The 20,088-nt window shown below is 39.1% G+C and overlaps 1 protein-coding gene across 12 annotated transcripts in view; it reads right to left on the reverse strand.

Moving 5' to 3' along the window:
• The window catches only part of LOC118425666 (CAP-Gly domain-containing linker protein 1-like), an 80,473-nt gene that overhangs the window by 49,147 nt on the left and 11,238 nt on the right, over positions 1-20,088 (reverse strand). For 8 of the 12 annotated variants that reach the window (XM_035834664.1, XM_035834666.1, XM_035834662.1 and 5 more), the window contains exons 2-18: positions 17,620-18,202; positions 15,402-16,092; positions 14,246-14,358; positions 13,626-13,789; positions 13,293-13,355; positions 12,667-12,741; positions 10,672-10,770; positions 10,200-10,241; positions 9,348-9,451; positions 9,083-9,143; positions 5,992-6,096; positions 4,057-4,326; positions 3,667-3,724; positions 3,439-3,522; positions 2,988-3,055; positions 2,296-2,384; positions 1,485-1,650 (exon numbers count right to left, since the gene is read on the reverse strand). In XM_035834664.1, coding sequence (XP_035690557.1) covers positions 1,485-1,650; positions 2,296-2,384; positions 2,988-3,055; positions 3,439-3,522; positions 3,667-3,724; positions 4,057-4,326; positions 5,992-6,096; positions 9,083-9,143; positions 9,348-9,451; positions 10,200-10,241; positions 10,672-10,770; positions 12,667-12,741; positions 13,293-13,355; positions 13,626-13,789; positions 14,246-14,358; positions 15,402-16,092; positions 17,620-17,824 — 2,457 coding nt within the window. In that variant the 5' untranslated portion in view covers positions 17,825-18,202. Of the gene's footprint in view, positions 1-1,484; positions 1,651-2,295; positions 2,385-2,987; positions 3,056-3,438; positions 3,523-3,666; positions 3,725-4,056; positions 4,327-4,913; positions 4,944-5,991; positions 6,097-9,082; positions 9,144-9,347; positions 9,452-10,199; positions 10,242-10,671; positions 10,771-12,666; positions 12,742-13,292; positions 13,356-13,625; positions 13,790-14,245; positions 14,359-15,401; positions 16,093-17,619; positions 18,203-20,088 lie in introns of all 12 variants that reach the window. The other 4 variants (XM_035834657.1, XM_035834660.1, XM_035834658.1 and 1 more) reach the window with 4 other exon arrangements.

Consider the following 20,088-nt stretch of genomic DNA (forward strand, 5'->3'; position numbering starts at 1 on the left):
ACAGATGTTTAAGGGTCCATAATAAAGTGGTTATGACTGTGTGTCCACTTAGCATAGCGCCCCTTCAGCCACAAAACCAGGACATTCTGCAGCTGGGCCTGTAAGGGACACAGTACAACAGAGATGGGGAGGGGGGAGAGAGGACAGCCGTTGGAAAACACAGGGTCCACCACAAGTGTGTGCAGCGATGTGCAGTGTGTGAAGTATTTTGGGAAACCAAGTTGTACACTGGACAACCTGAGAAACAAATTTGGTTTCCCAGTCCAATCTACATAGTTAGGTTACTAGTATCCTTTTTTGAAGAACTGGCTACTCCAACAATTTGACTGTAAAGCCATAGGAAAAATTTAACAAATAAAACAATGAATCCCAACTCAAATGACAGGAAAGTTAAAGTCTACTTTGTACATTAATTTCCTCTTACGAGTTGTTTCTAAACATCATGAACTGAAAATAATTTCAATTTTGAGCAAAAGAGAAATCCATGGATAGGACAACTTGGCTTCACCAAATATTTCACATACTGGACATCACAGATGTTAACATAATATAATAAGTGATTTGGTCTGACAGAATTGGTGCACATTCAAGAAGAAAAAGATTGAAATATGGTATTGATGCTTTTTTTCCTATACTAGATGGTAGAAAAAGGTGCACACTGTTTATGTAATGTCTACTACATTTTGACAACTCTACTGAAACAAATATCACCACAAAGCTCCATGGTAGAAATATTTTTCAGACATGACGTATTGCATTTTTGGAATGTGGATGACTTTTTGCAAACGAGTGTGCTTTGCCAAATGATTCTTAAAATCCAATGAAAAGATGCAGATGTGTGTTTTGAAATAATTTGTGTGATGACGGAATTTAAAAAGAGAAATCAAATTGTGTTACTTTATTTTCTCATGTTAGAGAGGATTTGTTTTAGTAGGGAAGAAGGGGGCAATGACGTAAGAACGCCGAGGTATCATTCCCGATTGGAGAGATATTAGTGGGTAGTATTCTGCTGTATAACAGGTCAAAAAGTTGGTGAATTAGTTTTCAACATTTTCCTCTGCTGTTGATAGTAAGCTATATACCTTTGTGTATGCATGTGCTTACATGTAGGTGTTCACACATGTACATGAAAGTAGACCACACAAGGAAGGCTGCACAAGACTATGTCAAACATTTTTGTGGCACAGGTGGTACTTCAAGTGGACTAGACTGGTGGTACTTCAAGTGGACAAAACTGCATGTTTTCTAGCAAAGATTTCAATGGTTAATAAGGAGGGTTTTGTGGTGGTTTTAAGTTTGTGGTTGACAGAAATAGATTGAATTTTTCACAATCGTTTTAAGTTTGCAATGAAGAGGTTGCCATGAAAATTGCTAACATGAAACCATCACAAGCGTGTCCCCTTTACATCACTTACAGCTCTAAACATATGGAAGTCAAGCCCCCATAAGTACCACCTGTGATGCCGAGTGCACATTGTTCTCACCATGTTCTGAAGTTTCTCCTGCAGGGCCCTGATCTCCTCCTGGTGTTTCTCCTGTGCAGAAGCTGACTCCTGCGCGGCCTGCTCCTTGGCCTGCTTTGCCGTGTGCTCCAACTTCTCGTTATTCTGGTTGGCTTGGGACAGGGCATCCCTCAGTTCTGTGATTTCTCTGATGAAGGAGGGATGGAGACATTGAGAAAAGAACAAAGATTTAACAGTCTGTTTTCTGTCACATATAAAAAAAATCACAACACAATTCAACAACTGTTGTCAAAGAACTTCTATGTTTTCCAAATTAGTACTTTAGTCATCAGAGTTACTATTTTACCATTTTAGTGGAGGCCATAAAATATTTTTTTATATAGACTACCAAATGTAGAGAGTTTTGAAAAAAATGCTAGACATTTGGTACATTAAAGGTACAGGAATTCACATGAAATGTAATCCTGTTCTTTCATACCTATCCGTGGTGCTGAAATGCATTCAAATGGCAAAATATTGCATTCTGCAGTCTTGTTGATAGTAAAAAGAATTTTAACAGTCTTACTTGTCAACATGCTACTTTCATCCTATAAAGGGACAGAATGGAATCCGATGTTGAATGGGAATGTGTAAAAGTATGAGAGAAATATAGTTTTTCAATTCATAAGTCCATTGTATCATCACCCTTTTTCGTTCTTCGCGCTATTTTGTGCAACTTTTATCGAAGGAATTACCAGCCCAAATAAATATCTAACATCATTATTATGTCATTTCGTTTGAGCTACAAGCATTCCTAATGTTTGAACAAAGTCCCTCTTATTTCCGAACTCACTTATCCTTCTCCTTGAGTTGGTCGTTCAGCCTGCCAAGCTGCTGAGAGCTGTCTCCAGAATTCTTCAACATCTCCTCCTTTTCTCCTTCCTGGAAGAGAACAACATTTGCCACATTGTCCTACCCTCTTCACTTCAATATCATCACTTTCTGAAGGGCTACAATAAGCAAGACCACAAAGGAGGTTGCTGTCTAATAGTGTTGAATTCTTGGTCAGATACACATGTACATAATTGGTTGGTGCATTAATAGCTTCATTCTTATTCCAAACTTATTGTACAAATTTTAGGTACACCTTTTCTTCTACATGTTTTATAACACTGAATCTTGGCAAGAACATTGCATTAACTAGATTAAGATCATTATGGGAAATAGTGGCATTTCAACTTAAAATACTATGCCAACCTTCTTAAGTATTAGATAGATTATGAACTAAAAGACGGAAAGAAACCTACACAGTAAAACTGTAGACATGGTCAAGATGATCAAGCACATGCAAACCAAAGCTAGATGACTCTACAAAAAGGTCAACACTTGGCACTAAAGTTAACTTACACACAGTTAGACATTAGTAATAGACAGAGGGAGGTACCTAAATGCAAAGAGTGAGTCTAGCATTAGAAAGTTTGTGTGCAGCTGGCTGAGCTAAGGAAGCTGTGCACATCAGGTTAGTCCTTCAGGGGTAAGTCATACCAGTTTGGCCTTGTCTGCAGTCAGCTGGGAAGTCTTCTCCTCTCCTGCCTTCACCTGACTCTGGAGCTCTGCATGAACATACATTGTAATTAGATAAATGAATAAAAGAATATTTGGACCTTGGAACCGGTAGAAATGATATGTTAAACTCAAAATATAGATTTATTGTTCTGTGTTTGTTTGTATACATAGCTTTGGAAGAAATTACAAAAAGTCATTGTACTTTTGCTGTGTCACTTATTTATAGTAAGATTAATTTAAGTACTTACATGGATAAAACAAAAGGTCTACCACTAAGGAATACAACCTTACTTTAAACACAACTGTTTCATGCTAGAATTCACTTAACAAAAACTTTTCCTCTTCTGCAGGGACAGCGGAGCCTTATTATTTAAGGTACATTGGTACTTTCAGGACTTGAGGATAAAAAGATGATTCTTCTTGCAGTTACCTGCAATGTTGTTCTTTAGTTCCTGCATCTCCTTGTTCAGGTTGTCACTTGCCTCTTGTTTGCTTGTAAGTTTGGCATTTAGTTCTGTAAACAGAAAAATACATCACTTGATGCTACAAATCAACAACTGTTGCATTCTAAATGATGTTCACAAGACTTGTCATGTTTGTTTATGACTACAGACGTGTAAAGCACCTCTGCTTTCACCAAACATTTTTTCTTTCTTACCTTCGATGACTTGATCTTGCTTCTGCCTCTTGTTGTTACCATCTTCAAGTTCTTCTTTCTGTCAGGTCAAAATGAAAACAAAATATTAAGTTTGCAACTCACTTGATGAATACTTAGTGATTGTAAAGGGCAGCATCAAAATTTGTCTGTCTGATGTCATTGCACATATTATCTTGACTGTGTAATTCAATGGACACCTTAAGGCACATTTTGCACTTCAACATTTACTGTTAATTATGGGAGTTTTTTTGAAAGGTGTCAAATCTGCCTTTGAATAATAATACATTGGATACTTGTTACATGTACGTCATGATTAAGCAGTGGAAAGGTCACTGCAAATACCCTTAAAAATGAAAAAGCATGAACATTTCCACCGCAAACTATTCCTACCATCTCAGCCAGTGACTTCTCCAGTGCCGTCTTCTCCTGCTTGAAGTTGTTGACTTTCCCCTCCAGTTTGGTGATCCTGTCATTTTTCTCCTGGATCTCGATTTCAGCGACACTGGCCTGGGCCCCGCCCTCCACACTCTCGCTCTCTAAGGCCTTGATCTTATTTTCCGCGGCATCCAGCTTCTGCGTGAGCTCCTCGATCTGTTCAAAATACTCCTTGCTCTCCTTCTCAAGGTCCGAGATCTTGGCCTTTTCCGACACACTGGCAGCCTAGGGTACAGTCAGACAGCTTGTTTATTAATGTTCATACGGAAAATATGCAATACTTCAATAGGCCAGTTTACAGTCTAAACTGTGCATGCCATAAGAGATGCACTGCGGGTAATATGTCAGTTGAAGGCCCCAGATTTTATCCTACTTAATGTTTGTTCAATTTTTGTATTGTATAATATGCATGTGGTCATGATATCAGCCTGCTGCCTAGTGTCCATATTGTATTGTTTTTGTCGCAATTTGAATAGCTTTAACATAAGACATTCTGGACATATATTAAACATAGTCTAGATACAAACTATTTGGAAATTAGGGGCTTTCACATACTACCCATAATGCAGCTCTCTGCACATACGCAGTTTTAAGCATGAACCAGCTTACTAATCTATTCTGCACTATTGCTACAAGCTTTTACTAGCATATATAGCTGCCTATTCCCAAGAGGAAACTATGCTGTTTTACGGTAGTACAGGAATCCCTGTAGCCCAACACTAAACCATAAATCCAAATTCCATTCAAATTCCAGCCATCCTTTTAGCCCAGCCATCACCATTCCTGAATTCCCAGCCTAACAGGTGTTTTACCTTCTCCTTTTGGAGCTGATCTTTCATAACCTTTACAAGAGAAAGTAACAAGGAAAAAAGAAGCATATTTGGTTTCAATACAGTCAAACAAAACAAAACTTACAGATATGAAAAAAATTAATGTCAACTTCAATTTTTTTTCATATTTAGTTACACTTGAACTATAGCAACACATAAGCAAAGATAGATTTAAGTTTGGAAAGTCTGTAGTAACAGGTCTAATGAATAATACACTTTTTGGTGAAAGCAAATATTTTATTTCAGGTAATATGAAACAGCAATCAAGCCAGTGGCAGGCTGGTATGTGAAGAATCCCTGCATTTTTGTAGTAATTTCATGCCAGGCCTTAAGTGCTGAGCTATCCAAAACCACACAAATTCCACAGCCTCTCATGGAAACCATTTTTGTGTGAAAGCAGACAAACAGCTGAGGATACAATGAAAACGTGACACTTGTTGCACACCCAAATCCCCCAAAATACTATAATAAATTATCTACCCACTACAACTACATTTCAAACTATAACAGTTGCTACATGTAAAATGACAAAATTGATAGCCGGATTAAAATATATTTTACAAATGATAACAAAAAGTAAATGGAAAATAATAAAGAAAATATGACCTTCCTGAAGTTTGCTGTAGAGAGCAAAATTGTGCATAAATCATAAAAAACATACATGTAAACTTAAACAAACAAACAAATGTAATAGAAAACAAACTAAAAGTACTGCTGTATACAGAAGATTCAGGAAGAAAACAAAACTTCTTCCCAAGATTTAGTGTTCTTTTCACCTTCTCCCTGCAATGACATTGCAGCGTACACTTGCAGGGAGAGAGTACAAAATAAACCGAAAACTATAACAAACAAGATTGTGGATCTTCTGGATATAGCAGTCTTTCTAAAATGACAAAACAAATCATTGGTAAAACAAGGTGTGTAAGACAAGTGATGTGGAGGGTCAAACCAAAACAAGGTAAAAGTCAGTGCAGCAGCAGTCAGTGTAAACCAAAGCAGCAGGCTAGTCTACGGCAGGATGGAAAAAAAGGAGAGCATGGAAGAGTTAAGTTCCCATTACCCGCGTATCCTCAAGCTCTTCCTGCAGTTTCTCAGCCCTGCGTCTCTCCTGGATCAAGGCGGCCTCTACTAGTTTCAAGCGTTCATGCTCCTCTCGGCTCTGTGTCTGTTAGTGGAGGCGGCCATGTGGGCAAACACATGACAACAGGCATCATGCAGGGTTGGGTACAGGGGGTGGGGAGGGGGGCAGGTTAGTGTGAGGACTGGCCACAGAGCAGGATTTTTCTCTTCATTTGAGAGATCAAAGTACTTGTGGAATTACCCTCTTTGAAAAATTTATTACAAAAGTTTGAACATTTTCATGAAAATCTTATTAAGGACAATTAACCCCTTGGTATATTTAGATCCCAATAAGAGTCAATTCATCTGAGACCACCTGATTATTTTTCAACTAAATGTATAACATTAAAACAGCAATTTCTCATTATGGCCGTCTTGCACTAGCAAAGATGCTAACAATTTATAGTGGGTTACGTTATTGTCAATTTGTACTTTTACAACAGATAATGGGCAGTGTTAACCAAAAAAAAACTTTTTTTTCAGCCCCACTTGCAATTATTTCAGCTCCATGTACTGGTTACCATAGACAATTTGACTGACAGCACCCCCTCCCCAGCACATAAAACTAAACACCCAGGAATTTCAAAAGCATAACTGGGACAACCCCCAACATGCAGGAAAAATTCACATCACAAACTAACTTCACTACCCCCCACTAGCAATAACCACTATACCTGTAGGCAGGGAAGGCCTAAATCCCGCCTACATCGCACCCTTGGGGACAGCATCCACCCCTCTCCAAGTTGAAAGCCTGGGCCTCTATGACATCCCTACGCTACCCTGTAGCCCTCTCTGTCTCTCACTCAGCCACTGACCTCCCGCTACAGGCACAGGGGGGCTTTGTTTGCACTGGCTATCTTATATGGCATTGACACTAAGGGCAGCTACTTGTAGGGACAGGAGATATCCCTGACAGTCATCTGCTTAAAATGTCTACTGATGGCTCACGCAGATGCTTAGCTTGTCATGTTACATATTTCATTTGACACCTTCAGGATTTTAAAAGCTTTGAAACTCATCAGGGTAAAAAAAATAACAGAGGCCCTGATTTTGCAGGCATGGCGATACAGCTAGATCAGGCACTAGCACTGGTAGTGACAAGTTGTGAGGAATAATTTTAGAAGCAGTTATTATATCATCGCATGCTTACATGATGATTTCAGCAGCTGGGTCTGTGCCAGACTTGGCGGCTAACCATGACATTAGGGCATGGACACTGGAACAACTGGGATTCCTAAACAGTTCAGTTTGAAAGGATGGACAGTGCCTTACTCTACCTCAACAGTCCTGATAGTAAATTTCACAGACACGGACTTTGGACAAAGCTAATGTAGTTTTACTTTCTCATCCTCTGCCCGTAACTTAAAGTCCTTGGCAACAAATCTGAGCAATTTGACATTTGAAATACCAAAGAGGCTAGAAAAACCAAACCATTCACTAGAAATTGTAAGAGGTTGGAATAAAGGCATATAACATTCAGATATCTTCATTTTGTTGTATCTCATCATTGTATCTACTTTGATATCTAATTACAAGCCAAACATCTATACATGTAACACATGTACACATATGCATGTAACAATATTGTTACAATTAAATCTACCCATTTACAGTATTATACAAGATATGTACAATTATATTGCATGTAAGAACTGACACACCATTACACCATTGCCAAAAGGATTTCTCAATTACAACAAAATCCAGGACATACACATGCCCTTCTCATTAATGACTAGAAGGTACATCATATGAGGGAGGTTCTGAGAACACCCTGATAGGGGAACCTGTCAACATCTCAATTCTATATTTGTTAGACTTGGCCCAACACCAACAGTGAGATCATCACAGCTACATGACTGAACTATGAGAGGTAGTTCTAATATTGTACAGCACATCTAGATGATGTAACATGTAGTTTTTGCTGATGTAGTAAACATTAAGGTTTTCACTGTTAATCTGAAAGTAAAAGCAGAATCTGCCTCTGATCTTTTATTTTCATTTTCTAAAAGCAATTTTGGAAACACAATACTATCATGTACTCCAAGTTGACACTGTAAAACACCAGCTTAAATCAAACAAGAATTTAAAGTGAATAGCTTCAAAAAAATGTCCCCTTTTGGTATTTTTGGTCAAAGGTCAGAGCTCAACACAGCCCTGTTCCTGCTCTGTGGCCTCCCCAGCCACAAAAATGTGACATGTTCCCTGAACATTCACCATTATCCACAGGGGAGAACAGTGGGGTACATTACAATGTGCAGAGCTCAAATCTGAGATATACATGATCCAGCATATGAAATTATGAGAGAACAATGGGGTACATTACAATGTGCAGAGCTCAAATCTGAGATATACAGGATCCAGCATATGAAATTATGAGAGAAAAATTTAACAGATAATATAGAATGATAGAATTTTGTGTTTTGTTCATTGGTCTCTTCAAATCCTTTTGCTGCCATTAACTCTTGATGACAGACAACCATTAGTATCATGAATATTGTTTTCTATTTTGATTTTGTTTGTTTGTTTGTTTGTTTGTTTGTTTGTTTATTAGGAATCTCCATTAGTTGAAAACGTCAAACTATTTTTCCTGGAGTCCTTGTATACTCAGTTTGAGCTCTACTGGAAGGAGTGATTACACCACACATGAAGAGTGAAAACACCATGTCCCAAAACACCATCATTGTTAACCTCAAGGTTACATCATGCATATAACATGTGAGTATTGTGAATGAGAATATGGATGCAATACTGATGCCTGTTCCAAGTCTTTTCAGATGTGGACATTAGAAAGTTGCAACATCACAAAAACGTCATACAGTGCTCAGTATATATAGGATGTTTCAGTGATTCACACTTCAAGGACAAGACTACATATTGTGATACAAATCTAGTTAACAAGTGAAAAATTCAACCACATAAAAATTGGTACACAATGAGATGTCAATATTTTGTGTAATTAAAATATCTTCATTACACAGTATGGTTTAATGGCAATTCTTTTTCCAAAATAATGAGCAAAACATTTTTACCTCCAAGTCTCCTGATGAGATGGTTTGTTCCTCAATTCTGAATGTCAAGTCTTCAACTTTCCTAAAAAGAAGTTGACAGATTTTTAATCAGATTAAAGTATGTGAGATCAAGTGTATAAGCTATGATGTCACATCCTTATACGATTCCAATCTTTTCCTTTAATTCCATTGCACTGTTTCAAGTTTCCCACCGTACGCATACATCAAACCAAAAAAACTAAGATTTAAAAAAAGAATGAAAAGCTAAGCTACAAAACATCTGTACCTTCTTTCTTCTTCAAGTTGATTGACAAGCTCCATCTTCTCCTTGTCCGCACCTTCCACCATTGCACGCAGTTTTTCCACGTTGATTTCACTCTCGCGGACATACTGCAGATGGGACAAAAATTATCATATCTTACCGCAAAACTACAGGTCAGGTCATTCACTGTGGAGCCTTAGTAATTCAGTTCAGTGTTTTTAAAAGACTCAGTTGTGACAAAAGGGTGAAGTGCATTGGGGGAGAAAGTCTTGGTATACTGTAACGCTGGTTCACCTTTATCCGAGGGTAACCTATATTCGTTGTTTGTACAAAAAAAGTATTTAGGGATATAAAGTCGACGGACGGTGGTTAAAAATCGGAACATTTTGAAAATATTGCAAAAAAAAAAAATTTGAAACCACTGTCAGCAGACTTAATACTCATAAATGTGCTGTTTTTAAAGACAACGGATAAAGGTCACCCCACGGATAAAGGTGAACTAGTGTTACATGTTGAATACACCTTGGAAGATCTAGAGGTCCAAGTTTTAAAGCAAGTCTTAATAACAACAAAAGATAGCAGGTACTTATCTAGCAATTTTTAACAGTAATGAGAATGCTTTCTTGGACTTCCTTACATCCTTACACAATTAATAGTTACCGTAGATAAAAAAATCCACATTAAACAAAGTCCAGTGCAGCAGCAATATCGCATTTGCGTTCTTTTTTTTTTACTTCAAATCATACAAAACACATCTAATATATTTGGTTTGGCCCCAGGTACATACATGTTTTTCAAGGTCTCCTCTGAAATCTACTTAGAGACTATGACACACATCAATATTTCATGCGTGACCCACAATGAGGAAGTTCTCACCTTTTCATGATCTGCTCGGAGGCTATCCAGTTGTGTCTGAGACTGAAATTGATTAAAATGAAGTTTTAACGATAATCAATAATCTGATGTAAAAATCATATAAATCAAATGAAAGAATTCTCATATTTACCAAAACTGCTAATCAAAATAAGATGCATCTATAAAGGTTACACATCCAGGTAATAAGATGTGCCAAAAAGCAGTTACTCATTGGATATGATTTTATAAACAGACGTTTCAGATAGCATTTTTTACTATCTTTCGCTAATGACACTTAATTCTCTGACCATTAGATTAAACATGGAATACACTTTTTATAACCAATGTATCATTGTATCAGCAAACTAAGCGATGTTTTGGGTCAGTTTCATGTGTAAGGGATCACTTTTCCTGCATGGCACAGGGTAAGAGCAAAATGTTTTTTTTAGTTTTGTTGACAAACATTTCAAATCTCAGTATTGTTGTCTCGCACCTCCAGGACGGCAGAGGCTGATCGCGCCACCTCCGCACGTTCCATGTCACGCTCGGCCAACAGCTGCTCCACATGCTGTTGCTTCTCTTTCAGCGCCTCCTGTTGGTTTCAATGTGTAGTGCAGGTAAAATTACTTCATGTACATCATTGCAAGCAACGAAAACAGAAAAGGAAAAAAATTCTTATATCAAAACTACAAAGAGTAACCTTCAACAAAGGTGGAGAATCAAATTCAGTAATCTTAAGAGGTATCATGGCATGCCGCAAATCGTTAACTTTAAATGTTTTAACGCAATGCTGTAGTTTTGAACCCACTTGACCAATCGGCATTAGCTCTAGATACTTTGCACTGTGTAAATTGATAAATGAACTTCAGATAAATCTAAAATTATTCAGGTCTCTCAGTTCTTGCAGAAGTGGTACCATGTTATAGCTGCAGCAATAAGTTATGTATGTAGCACATGATTTTTAAATAGGTGGAATGAATTTTTTTCAATGACAAATATGAAACAATTATTACACAAGCAAGAAAGTAATTAGCATACAAACATTGCATTGTCATCTAAAATCTAAATATGAAACAGATACGAGTAATCTTAAATTGCAAAAGCAAGCAAACATTGAATAACAAAAAGCAAGGCATTAATATTATCAGAATGAAGACTAAATTTTTCCGCTTCCAAATATTGACTTCAGAAACTTATGGAAAAATGGGCTCATGCTAACAAAAAAAAAGATACCCGGTATTAGAAACACCAAAATGTCAAAAAAAGTCCAATATACTATGACTAGCAAAGTATAGGGAACTGATATGTAAATGACACAGTCAAAACTATAATAAAAGGAATTTGCAAAACGCAAGTGGACTGGTCGAGCATCTTAATCTAAGCCATGATGTTGATGCACTGTAAAAGGACTGGAACACAAATCTGACATTAGTGAAGATGGAGATGACAGACTACAGATGGAGATGAGGATGAGGAGCAATTTCTCATCAGCCAAAAGGGATGGCAAGTAACTGTCTCAAACATGTTGGGCATTTACAAAACGTTGTAAGCATCTTTGAGCTAACTGGTGGTAATTTTGGAAAGACTCTTGACTTAGGAAAGTAGTCTAAGAGTAGTTATTCAAAAGAGAGAAGTAAAGTTTTGCAGGCAGTCTACTTCTGACAAAGGCAAAAGCCTCGATGACACGGGAACTACTGTGGGGTGAAAGACTTGCCATCAGGAGACTTTATAAAGCAATGGGTGATAACTATGGAGGAAGGAACACCCTAACTATAGAATACAGCTTGTCAAGTACCTTAATTCTGAAATGGGAAAGGGAATGAATATACATGCAACAGTACTACATTCCACCTTCATGCCAAACATGCAAATGTCCATGCAAGATACAATGTAAAACAAATTGGAAAAGACAACTCACAACACAGCACAACTATAGTGTTAACTAAATGTGCAGAAGGAAACTGAAGTGACACCACATCACACACCATGTGAGAGAGACAAATTGTGCAACCAAGAGTGCATTGACTACTTCCCTAAGTTAGAAAATGATCACACAAAAATGTACTTTTCTACAAAATGTTGTATCCTGAGAGAGTGCTTCATTTATACCAAAGGTATGAGGGCCTCAAAGTGTATCATAAGATATTGGGCAAACATTTTGGATCAATTTCTTACACTCTACTCCTTAGGTCCTTCACATGGTTGACAAGCCTTGGCTATATTTGGTAATACTCGGGGATCAATTGACTAATCCCTAAAAGTTGTGAGATAATTAAGACCAGACAAATTACTGCCAAAAAAGTCCTTTTGAGCTCACAGACTCATGGTTAAATCAATGTACCAGGCTTGACACATTAAAATGTTGACTGTTGTGCACTTCTCTCAAGATACAAGCTAGCAAAGTATCACTGCAAATGTAAAAGTTTTCCACTTCTGTTTTTTGAGACAGTGTCTGAAAGATGAGGAGAGAGAAGGGAAGCCAACATTCCTTGATGTTTTTGATGACAACCATCCTGGCATCTTCAAGGTCCTGCAGTTTCTTTTCCTTCTCCTGCAGTAGTTCCTAAAGAGAGCACATTCTGGGCATGAGAAGACAGGAACTTTGGAAGAAACTTTGGAAACAGGTTACAGCAGAAGGTGGGAAGCAGAGAGCAGCACTTCAAAGGACATGTAAATGAGCATTGTTACATGTACTATGGCTGCAGGAAGGCAGAGCAACATCAAGCACACTTCAAGCTTTATATTGGTCTAATCTTTTGTCACAAAGGCAAAGCATTTTACCCTATTTGTGACTGCTGTATCTCTCAACCAGCATAAGTTTCAATCTTAACAGAACTCCTTTACAGTACAATGTCAAGACTTGCATGTATATAAAATGGCTTGTCATACACAACCTCAACACATTTGTCTAACAAGGATGGTTTGCATTTGGATCTAACTGCATTACAAATGTAGATGATGCACCAGAGTAAACTTAGCCAAGAAATATTGGAAACCTGTGAGCTACACTAATCACACTTTTGAGACTGCTTTATGCTTGAGAGCTGTACAAAGTAAAAGACATTTATTTTATCATTTCTTTGAGAGAGACACAGACTCCACTTCATACAGTACCTGCATAGCATGTGTAGAGCTTCCCGTGGATGCCCGCGTCTTTCTGGCAGCGGCGCGGAGTTCCTGAAGAAAACAGCAAAAATGATGAGTACATACAAACATGCTATTATTACACACACATTGAAAGACATGTATTCTTCCTCATGTTTGGTACCAAACAACCAATGCATACTATCACACAAACTGAGCTGCACTGTTATGGATGTCTACTTACATGTACTTACAGAATGCCTTCCATAGCCGGATGCAGAGCTGATGTTAGAACTAATGGAGCTGATGGAAACTATATCCTGCAGCTTATGCCTACCTGACACAGTACACAGCAGTACTTACAGAGTGCCTTCCATAGCCGGATGCAGAGCTGATGTTGGAACTAATGGAGCTGATGGAGCTGCTGCTACCACTGCGAGACCTCGCACCTGGAGTACCGAGGGGCAGGGGTGGGGGCGCTTCTGACTGGGCTTTCCTGGCAGCTATTCTTGCAGCTGTTGCAGAGCCTACAGAATGTACAAAAATGTTCTAGTTCAACATGCTTTTAACACGAATTATGCCACTATACCTGACAATGCCAAAATAATACTGCATGTATCATTGTTTTGATTTCACTGTTCATTGTGCATTTCCACAAAATACAATATCTTACAGTATATCAAATACATGTCATACAACAGAGTACGAGAGTAAGTAATCTACAGTCAAATCTGTACAAGTGACCACCTGGACAAAGTAACCACTTTTGGTTTGCTGATCTGTAGAGAGTAAGTAATCTACAGTCAAATCTGTACAAGTGACCACCTGGACAAAGTAACCACTTTTGGTTTGCTGATCTGTAAGATAATTTTTCCCATTGACACATGTATTAAGACCATCAGTCTATACAGACCTTGTTTTATCTGTCCCAAGTTGTCTTCTTGGGCAGTTTGACTAAATTTGTAGCATGCTACCAACCCTACCTGGTACTGATGCTTGTTTAGGCGTTGCCTTGGGAACAGGCTCCCCCTCCCCTAGAGGCTGGACCTTGTGCACCGGAGCAAACAGACCAAACTTTGCCGTACAGGTGAAATATCTGTCATGGAACAAGGAGAAACATGTTATCTTTATCCCTTGTAAGCAAAATTCAGTAGAACAGTGGAATATAAAGTCATTGTTTCAAAATCTGCTTTGTCTCTTAGGATCTGTTGGATGCCATCCAAATTTTGTAACATGGAGATCTGTTGTTCCCTCATGACATCAAACCATATGGAAACTTGTCACTTCAACTGCAACAGTCTGAATGGTGTTGATTCCATTTATCTTTAAGCAAGTACTAAAAGGAGACATTTTGAAATACATGTATAGAAAAAATGGAACTTTTGTTTTCTTCACTTCTATTTTACTACTAAGTTTACACCAAGAAACTATTTCTGATGCCATGTGATGTCTAAGAAATAAGTTTGAAAGGAGCCAAAAGAGCTTATTGTACATTGTAACAATAGATAAAAATATATGACAATGGGAAAAGTTTGTCAGTCATGAATTGCAAAGGAAGAAATAGAAATGATGTTTGTACATTTAAAAGGGAAGGCAAAAGCAAAATCAGGTTCCCAACAATCCCTTCTGCTTAATGTTTTGAAAAGAAAGAGCCCACAATCACTGTTTTCATTAGTCATCAATCTTATACATTATACAGACAGTGCTCGAAATTCCCACTTGCACACCTGCAAATGCAAGCAAATTTTGCTGGATGCAACTTAATTTTAAACCTGCGCAACCTGAAATTTTGCAGTTGAACACCATTTCTCCCCACCTAAATGCATAAGCTTTTGGATTTATTTCTTGACAAGATAAAACTGAAAGAAAAGACAATGGATAAGTAGTTTATTTGAAGAAGGTAATAACTTGGAAGTGGGGCAACCTGGCTTTTGACTCAGGTTGTCACCAGTATGCCAGTAAAAGAGCCAACATCTCTTGGGAACAGGCCAAGACTGCTGCAACCAACAGAGGCCGATGGAAACTTGCCGCCCAATGCGTCTTAGGGCACTGGAGGACCTAAGGTCTAAGGTCTAAGGTAAGGTCACCAGTATTTAGAGCACTGTGTAACAGATCAAAGAAAGTACCCAGACTCCTCACCTCTTCCCTGCTACAGATCCATCGTTCTTCCCCTGTTCTTCCTCCAGCTCCACCCCGACCCACTCCCCCTTGGCAAAGTCTGTCGTCCCCAGATACCTCACCAGGCCTGCTTTAGTTCCACTGACCAGGACACGGTCACCAAGACTGAACAGTTCCTCTGCCTTCTTCCCGATGTCCACCAGACTAGTCATGGACACGCTGGGCGTCAACGTCCCCACACTGGATCCCGCTAACCGCTGTTTGAGACTGGAAGTTTTTGTTGACGACGAAAGGCGACTGCTGGGTCTGTCCGGTTTTGACCCGTTAACCGTGTCTCCGGCTCCTCGAGTAGAAGCCGAGCTGGATGCCCGCGACCTTGCGGCAGCCGCTGACGGCACCCCTGCTGTAGCCCCTGCTGCCGCGGGCTGTCTGGTAAGTTTTGCGGCTCGCGAGAATACGCCGTGCTGCGGCGTACACTGGAAGTATCGCACACCGGCAACGGAACCATCGTTCTTCCCGACCGGGTCGTCCAACACAATTCCGACCCACTCGCCCGGCGCAAACTGCGTTTCACCTATAAACTGGATATACCCAGCCTTCGTGCCTGCTACATAGGCACGGTCGCCTATCTTCCATCCATCTGAAGATATAACAGAAGAGGCCGCAGCCTTAGTTGTGGCGGAGGCATACAAGCCTGTAAGGTGTTGTATGCCTGTAACGGTGCGTGTGGAGAGAAGTTAAGGGTGTAACTGTAAGTAGTCATGCAAAGAAACAGTCTCTGATTCAAGTGCAACTTTGATACATGCTCATTGACAAGCATCCTGTGGTCATGCATTAACAACGTTATCATACCATTTATCTTTAAATGAACTTCAACCTTAAACATGCTATACACCAATTGGTAGGTGCAGAATCAATGGTACACCACTTGGACTTTACTTCAGTTTTGAAAGATTCAGACAGTGAAAGCCTCAACTTGTGAGCAATTTGTGAGAATCATGCACTGTGCACCTTGGACCCATTAACTTGAGTTTAGTCATGCATTCCCTTGACAGTTTGAAATTATACCAATGCAGGAATGGACAGGCATGCCCTTTTGAAACAGATACAGAGACAGGTTGTGCATGTGCATGTAAATTGTGCAGTTTGGTACAAAGTTGACAGTCTGTCTGTAACGACCCTGCATACTGGACTTGAACACATTGAATGAGAATGACACAGGACTACTGTACTTCAGAACTGCCTACACATTTAGTACATATGAACAAATCAATGTTGTGAGAACATTCATAATTGCAAAACAAAACTTGTAAAATGTTCTAATGATAAAGGTGGTAATGATAAAAGAAATAAATGGTACAAATACAGAAATTACACTTTACATGACTGTGTGAAATAAGCAGGAAAACAATTATGCAAGACCAAATATTAAACAATTTGCTGAAATATGGCTATAGCTAACTTTAGATGTACTGTTACAAATTAAATAGCTAGATAAGATTATCACCTTCAGTACAATGTCACTGGATAACAAGATTTGTTTTTTACAACCAAGATATATATACAATCAAAGTCAACATTTCAGGTGACGGTCTGTCACCTTCCTCAGGGCAATACTGACTGGTTCTATTTCACACCACATAGCTAGGTACAGTCAAACCTGCCCGAGCAACCACCTCTTCTCATCAGCGACCACCTGGCCATTTCGACCGCTTTTTCTCGGTCCCGATTTATTTTCCCATTGACGTAAGCATTAAGCGACCTTTTCTCAACGACCACCTGGCCAACGCGACCGCGACCGGCCCAAATTGGGACCTATAACGACCGCATCATTTTCAAGATTGAGGTTTTCATCGATTTTTTTATGATAATTAGCGCGATTTTGTGCCGAAATCGGCCAGTTTGCGTCGGAATTTGGGGTTAAATTTACAGTTTACACTGTGCGTGTTGTATTTGACATTAAAGACCTCGCTTCTTTGCGTGCGTGCAGTTTGCTTGCTATTTGCCATTAAACACAACGACAACCATTTATACTTTGCATCGGACATGTTTTGAGTCGATACTCTTCTCAGCGACCACCTGTCCAAATCGACCGCTTTTTTCCGGTCCCCCGGTTGGTAGTCTTGGGCAGGTTTGACTGTATATATTATATAGGTTGTGAATATAGAACCCTGTTATCCAGTGACTTTCCAACATGATTATATAATGCACAGAAATACAATATAATGCTAATCCTTACCTGAAGCTGCACCCTTTGCAGCGGCACCTGGCGCACCCTTGCCAGCTCCAGCAGCACCTTTAGCACCTGCAGCAGCTTTAGCTGCACCAGCCGCACCTGCTTTGGCAGCCCCGGCTGTACCTCCAGCCTTGGGGATCCCTGTGCCTCCAGGTTTGGCTATTTTACTGGGCGGTTTCAGCCCAGAGGGTTTCCCTATCGAGCTCATCTTGTTGTTCTTAAACTTTCTTGCTAATCTTTTCGAGACATCTTATGCTTCATTCCTGATGCTTGCAATTGGTGTCTTCAGCTGTTTTGTATTTCCGTTTGTTTCCAAAGTTTATTCACTGACTTCGTACCTTTGCTATTTTTATGTTGAGGGCTTGTTATGCAGAGATTTTCAACTTGACCGAAGTGGTGCAGTCGCTAACATTTGACCTTTACCGTGCCAAAGGCAGCTTTTCTTCCTTGCATGCAGAGGATTCCTTTCCTTGAATTAAGCAATTGCTGCTTTCCTTGGCAATGTAGTTGCGGCAAGCAAATGGGCTAGTTCTTCGACAGTCTTCGAAAGAATCTTCTTGGGGAACTTGTGTCCTTCTTCAGATATCTGTAGTGATAAAAAAGACAAGGTAATTTATGTTACATTCTTGTGGTTAGAGGCCTGAAACATGCATTAAAACATGTTACAAATGATGCGTGACTTGGGGTTTGTTATTGCAGACTTTGCTGCACAAACATACCACAGATATCCTAAACCATGAAGACAAACTGGTCTTCCCAGAGGACCAGGCTTGTGTGCTCTACTGCAGAATTTTCACCATTCTGTATCTGAGTGGCCTTCATACAGGGACATGTTACACAGTTCTGTACAGTTGCTGAATCACTCAACAGATAGAAAACATTTGAAAATTGTTTACACATGTAAATCTGATCACACACACAAGGATAATATGTGTCATTATAGTAAATTCAATTATGTGAAAAAAATTCCTCTTGAGATGAGAGATTCACAAATGTGCTGATTCTAATTTAAGTAAGGTCTTACAAAAAAAATGATTTTCAAGGTTACGGTCCTGAAAGAAAATAGGATCAGTCTGCATTGGTCTGTGATGTTGGAGCTTACTAAAAAAATTCTAGAGATTGTTGTAAAAAAATTAAAGCATATGGTGGGTTCAGGCACTTGTCTGGACAAGCCTAATTGAGTACCTGCAGTAGGGTGCTAACAATGTTTTACACTGAATTTAGAAAAACTCCCCACATATTACAATAAAATCAAGGAAAATGATTGCCCCAAATTTGGTTGCCTTTCTACGAATCACGATTCACATGTCTCTATTGACTAATGCAGCTTTCCCTATGAATTTCATGAAATCAAAATAAGCTATCCATACCTTACAAAAAAGGGACATGCAGACCCTACTACTAGTACTACTAGTATAACTTACGAGTAAGATAATACTGTTCAATGAGAGAGAGCAGGCTGGCAGGACACATCTTGGTAATCGGGAGATAATCTGTGTTGTGTCTACACTTAGGCTATAAGTAGTATTAAGGCAGATAAGCTTATCATCACTGTATACTACTGTAAATGCAGAAATGTTCGCGGTGGATTAATTTTCGCGGTTTTCGCGGTGACCACTTCACCGCGAATTTAAAACCACCGCGAACATTTTTCTATAATGATATTAGATTGCAGTCTATGGTGTTACCGCGAACTTAAATCCACCGCGAAAAGTCCTTTTTCCCGCTACCGCGAAATTAAATCCCCGCGAACTTAAAAACATTTACAGTATTTATATCTTTTGTAACAGATATAATTGAAAACTCTCTGCATTACTGATGGAGATCTATTTCAACCAAATACCAACAGTATATAAATTGTTACATATACAACTTAGAAGCCAGTTAATTGCACAACGGATTAACGCGCACTTCTGTTAACTGCACGGAATACCAAAATCCCAAACCGGTGCAGTCCAGCTGGATAACTTCGCATTATTGCACCACCCAAAAAATTGCATGAAATATGCTGGCAAATGGGGTGTGCAATTAAGCTTCTACTGTACCACATAAAGATATCAATATCCCACATAAAGCAAAAGATAACAGGTCTGCATCAGACCCCATGCTGAGATGTGGACAACAAAAATCCCTCAGGAAAATGATGGGCACATTTGATCCCAGGTCAGATTGTCACCCATACCACATGCTGGGTAAGGGCAGTTAGGGGGTGAGCTGAATATTGATTAGTGTAAAATTCTGTACAAACAAACTTACACAAAAACCTACTCACATTGACTCCAACCCTGCTACATTACTACATCATGGTACAGCTCAGTAAAACACTCGTCAAGTTCAAGTACATCAACATAGGATATTACATTGTCAAGGACAGGTCTAAAACAGACTATGACTAAAAAGACAGCAGTGTTTCCTACAACTGGGGTCAACTACAAGTGGAGCCTTCGGAAATATCCGACTACCACAAGTCAT

The sequence above is a fragment of the Branchiostoma floridae genome, chromosome 11 (assembly GCF_000003815.2).
Source record: "Branchiostoma floridae strain S238N-H82 chromosome 11, Bfl_VNyyK, whole genome shotgun sequence".
Taxonomy (NCBI): Eukaryota; Metazoa; Chordata; class Leptocardii; order Amphioxiformes; family Branchiostomatidae; genus Branchiostoma; species Branchiostoma floridae.